At 47.5% G+C, this 4405-nt stretch overlaps 1 protein-coding gene across 1 annotated transcript; it reads right to left on the bottom strand.

Annotated features, from left to right (window-relative positions):
• Nucleotides 1-302: 302 nt before the first annotated feature.
• On the bottom strand, nt 303-4028 carry RPTN (repetin). Its single transcript, XM_078450564.1, has 2 exons — nt 3891-4028; nt 303-3212 (listed from the first exon to the last, which is right to left on the bottom strand). Exons 1-2 carry the CDS (start codon nt 4026-4028, stop codon nt 303-305), a joined length of 3048 nt encoding a protein of 1015 aa, XP_078306690.1.
• Nucleotides 4029-4405: the final 377 nt, after the last annotated feature.

Raw genomic sequence — 4405 nt, 5'->3', positions numbered from 1 at the left:
TGTCCCCACCTACACAGAGGGAAAACCAGGAAATGATTTAAATCCCCAAACTAATCAAAATTGAGATCTGATTATGTCACCCAATTTGCCACTCAGACTTAACCCAACTGGAACACCCTAGAATTGCTGCTTAAAGAACGGAAATGCCCTAAAAGTGAATACTAGTCCTCAAAGCATCTTTACAAGTAGATGGAAGAGAGAAGGAAGACATACATTTTCAATCTCTTAAACAGAAGTAAGGATAAACTTGACATGTAGATTTCTTTGGCTTCAGGCTGCTTTAGCTCTGGTGTGTGCACAACCTAGCGCTGATTCCTTTTCTGCTCTTGTACATAGTTATAGAGGGCGTTGGGAGCAGAAGCTACCTTGTTAGGGTGACTTCCACCCTGTTCTCTCCTTGAGGGCCTCCCACTGCTCTGGGTGGGATGGAGGGTCAGGTTACTGCATCCTCCCTGGGAATTTTGCCTCTGGCTATTTTCATTCCTGTGGAATTTTTCTCTATTAGCACGGCCTTGCTGGATCCCATAAGGTTGTTGATCCTGGGACCCTTGATACCTTTCTTCCTCCTCAAGGGTTTGCTTATCCCATTTTTGCTGATAGTTTTGATTCTCTTCATGTGTTTGCCTGTCTTGTCTCTGATGGGTCTGCTCATCTTCGTGGGTTTGCCTCTCTTGTCTCTGATGGGTCTGCTCATCTTCATGGGTTTGCCTCTCTTGTCTCTGATGGGTCTGCAGATCTTCGTGGGTTTGCCTGTCCCGTCTCTGATGGCCTTGTTCCTCTTCATGGTTTTGCCTGGCCTGCATCTTGCATGGAGTTTCCTGACCCTCACAACCGTGTCTGCCCCAGCTTTGGCAGGCCTGCTCTCCCTCTGCCTGGTGGCTCTGCCTCTCTTCATGCCTGGCCTGTGTCTGTCTGTGGCCCTGCTCACCACTACATGATTGCCATTCACCTTCTTTATAACCGTGTGGCACTTCTTGCTTGATTTGTGCTATGAGTTTGTGTTGGTGGTGTTGGTTATCCTCCTCGGGCTCCCATGCCTGGTGGCTGTTCTGCTGCCCTTCCCTAGACTGAAATCTCTGTCCCTGATTTCGAGCCACTTCTTGTCCTTGAGTCTGTTGACTTACTCTCCCTGACCTTCCTGGTTGCTCAACATACGAGTCTCTGCTTATTTCTTCCCTCCCTTGAAGGTAACTATTTTGCCCTATCTTCCCAGTCTCTGACTGACCATGGTGAGAACTCAGGCCTTGTCTGTCTGTCTGGCCATAACAATTACTGTGGCCTTCTCTGTCTGTCTGGCCAGAACAATAGCCCTGGCCTTCTCTGTTTGTCTGGCCATAATGAGAGCTCAGGCCTTGTCTGTCTGTCTGGCCATAATGATAGCGCTGGCCTGCTCTGCCTGTCTGGCCATAGTGAGAACTCTGGCCTTGTCTGTCTGTCTGACCATAGCGGGAATTCTGGCCTTGTCTGTCTGTCTGACCATAGTGGGAATTCTGGCCTTGTCTGTCTGTCTGGCCATAATGATAACTCTGGTCTTGTCTGTCTGTCTGGCCATAGTGAGAACTCTGGCCTGCTCTGTCTGTCTGGCCATAGTGAGAACTCTGGCCTTGTCTGTCTGTCTGACCATAGTGGGAATTCTGGCCTTGTCTGTCTGTCTGGTCATAGTGGGAATTCTGGCCTTGTCTGTCTGTCTGGCCATAGCGGGAACTCTGGCCTTGTCTGTCTGACTGGTCATAGTGGGAACTCTGGCCTGCTCTGTCTGTCTGGCCATAGTGAGAACTCTGGCCTTGTCTGTCTGTCTGACCATAGCGGGAATTCTGGCCTTGTCTGTCTGTCTGACCATAGTGGGAATTCTGGCCTTGTCTGTCTGGCTGGCTATAGCAGGAATTCTGGCCTTGTCTGTCTGTCTGACCATAGTGGGAATTCTGGCCTTGTCTGTCTGTCTGGCCATAATGATAACTCTGGTCTTGTCTGTCTGTCTGGCCATAGTGAGAACTCTGGCCTGCTCTGTCTGTCTGGCCATAGTGAGAACTCTGGCCTTGTCTGTCTGTCTGACCATAGCAGGAATTCTGGCCTTGTCTGTCTGTCTGGTCATAGTGGGAATTCTGGCCTTGTCTGTCTGTCTGGCCATAGCGGGAACTCTGGCCTTGTCTGTCTGACTGGTCATAGTGGGAACTCTGGCCTGCTCTATCTGTCTGGCCATAGTGAGAACTCTGGCCTTGTCTGACTGTCTGACCATAGCGGGAATTCTGGCCTTGTCTGTCTGTCTGGCCATAGCGGGAACTCTGGCCTTGTCTGTCTGTCTGGCCATAGCAAGAATTCTGGCCTTGTCTGTCTGTCTGACCATAGTGGGAATTCTGGCCTTGTCTGTCTGTTTGGCCATAGTGGGAACTCTGGCCTTGTCTGTCTGTCTGGCTAGAGTGGGAACTCTGGCCTTGTCTGTCTGTCTGGCCATAGCAAGAACTCTGGCCTTGTCTGTCTGTGTGACCATAGTGGGAATTCTGGCCTTGTCTGTCTGTCTGGCCATAGTGGGAACTCTGGCCTTGTCTGTCTGTCTGGCTAGAGTGGGAACTCTGGTCTTGTCTGTCTGTCTGGCTATATTGAGAGTCCAATTCTTGCCTATCTCTCTGACCATAACCTGATTTCTGATCCAGCCTCCCAGACAGTCCATAATAAAAGCCTGATTCCTGTTGGTTTGTCTGGCCACAACAAGAATTGTGAATTTGTCTCTCACAATGATTTAAGGCAAAGATATATCCTTGTTTTTTAGGCTGGCTACTGCTAGATTTATGACTCCATCTTTGACCATAGTGGGAGCCTGTATCCCATCTCTCAGACTGACCATAGTGGGAATCCATATCCTGTCTCTCAGCCTGACCATAGCAGGAGTCCCTACCCTGTCTCTCAGACTGATCCTGGTGTACATCCTGGTTTTGTCTCTCAGACCGAGTGCAATGGGAGTCCTGCCTTTCTTCCTCATGCCTCTGCCTGTGTTGTCTGCCTGTATTTTCTGGGAACTTATGGTCTTGTGTTCCCTCCTGCTCCCCTTCTTGCTGAGAGATTCTATCTCCACATGACCTATTATTTAGTTTATGATAGCAGGCTTGGGCCAATTGAAACACCAACAAGAGATATTCATGAAAATCAACATGTCCATTTCTGTCTTTATCCAAGAGGCTCAGGATGGTTTCCACGGTCTCTGGGTCATTTGGTCTCTGTGAGAAGATAAAACAAAGAGCAAAATCAGTTGTTCTGTGGATACAAAGATGTATGCTGGTATCCACACCCCTACCCTTTTAGTCATGTATGAGCCTTCCTCAGTTGGTCACCATTCATCTTGAAATGGCTTGGGCTTGGTTTAGTCTTTTTGATAAACTGGTCCTCTGAACCTCATCTCTTGCTAGACCAATGGGGGCATGATTATTCCATTATATGCTATATTGTAATTATTTACCTACTTCTTTCTAACCACACCATGAGATCCTAGAGGGAAGAGAAGCTGGTTTTGTTCATGTTTGCATCCCCAGTGCCTAGGATGGTGCTGGCATGGAATAGGTATTCCACAACTCTTTGTTGAATGAATGAATACATGAATGAGAAGATGTGTGTACAGCACTCAAGTATAGAAATCAAGCTATGAATCTAGAATTTCTTCTGAGAAATGATTTCTGGTTTGAACTTGTACCCTCTCCTGTCAAGCTCAGCTATAAGAAGGTGTGTGTGTGTATGCCTGTAAATGTGTGTGTTCTGGGAGAGAAGTACTAAGGAGCTGACTGAAAATCTTTAGCTATGGGTGGAACATGACCAGATCAAACAAAAAACATCAAGCCCTGGATGCAGGTGTCAGAATCACTCACACTTGACTCCATGGGGTCAGAGTCTATGCATCTTACCCGGAGGATGTCTCCAAACTCAACCAAGAGCAGCTGCTTTAACTCCTTCTTGCACAGTGAGGTACAGTTCCCATTTTCTTTAGCATGTTTCTGGAACACCTCAATCACAGTGAGAATGCTGTTCAGCAGTTGAGCCATTTTAGCAAAGATGGGTGAACCTAAAAGAAGAAACAAGATTTCGTGTTTAAGATGAAGACCAGGAGACAGATTTCTAGAGGGCAAGTGGCCTTTTTTGGTCAGGGAAAGAAGCTTAAGAAATGACAAAGCCCCTATGCTGACACCATGGAGCCTGCTTGGGATTCTCTCTCTCTTTCTCTGCCCCTCCCCCACTCACACTTGTTCTCCCTCTCTCTCAAAATAAATAAACATTAAAAAAAAAAAAAGAAATGACAGAGCCCCTTCGTAGCCTTATCTCACACTCCCTCTGATCTACAATCAGGCTCCAAATACTATGTGCTATAGTGGGTGATGGGTGCCAGCTATGGTTTCCCTGCTAGGAAAAGTGGCAATTTCCT

The sequence above is a fragment of the Panthera onca genome, chromosome C1 (genome assembly GCF_046562875.1).
Source record: "Panthera onca isolate mPanOnc1 chromosome C1, mPanOnc1 haplotype 2, whole genome shotgun sequence".
Classification (NCBI taxonomy): Eukaryota; Metazoa; Chordata; class Mammalia; order Carnivora; family Felidae; genus Panthera; species Panthera onca.
The sequence above is the reverse complement of the archived record's forward strand: the minus strand, read 5'-3'. Positions and strand labels throughout refer to the sequence as shown.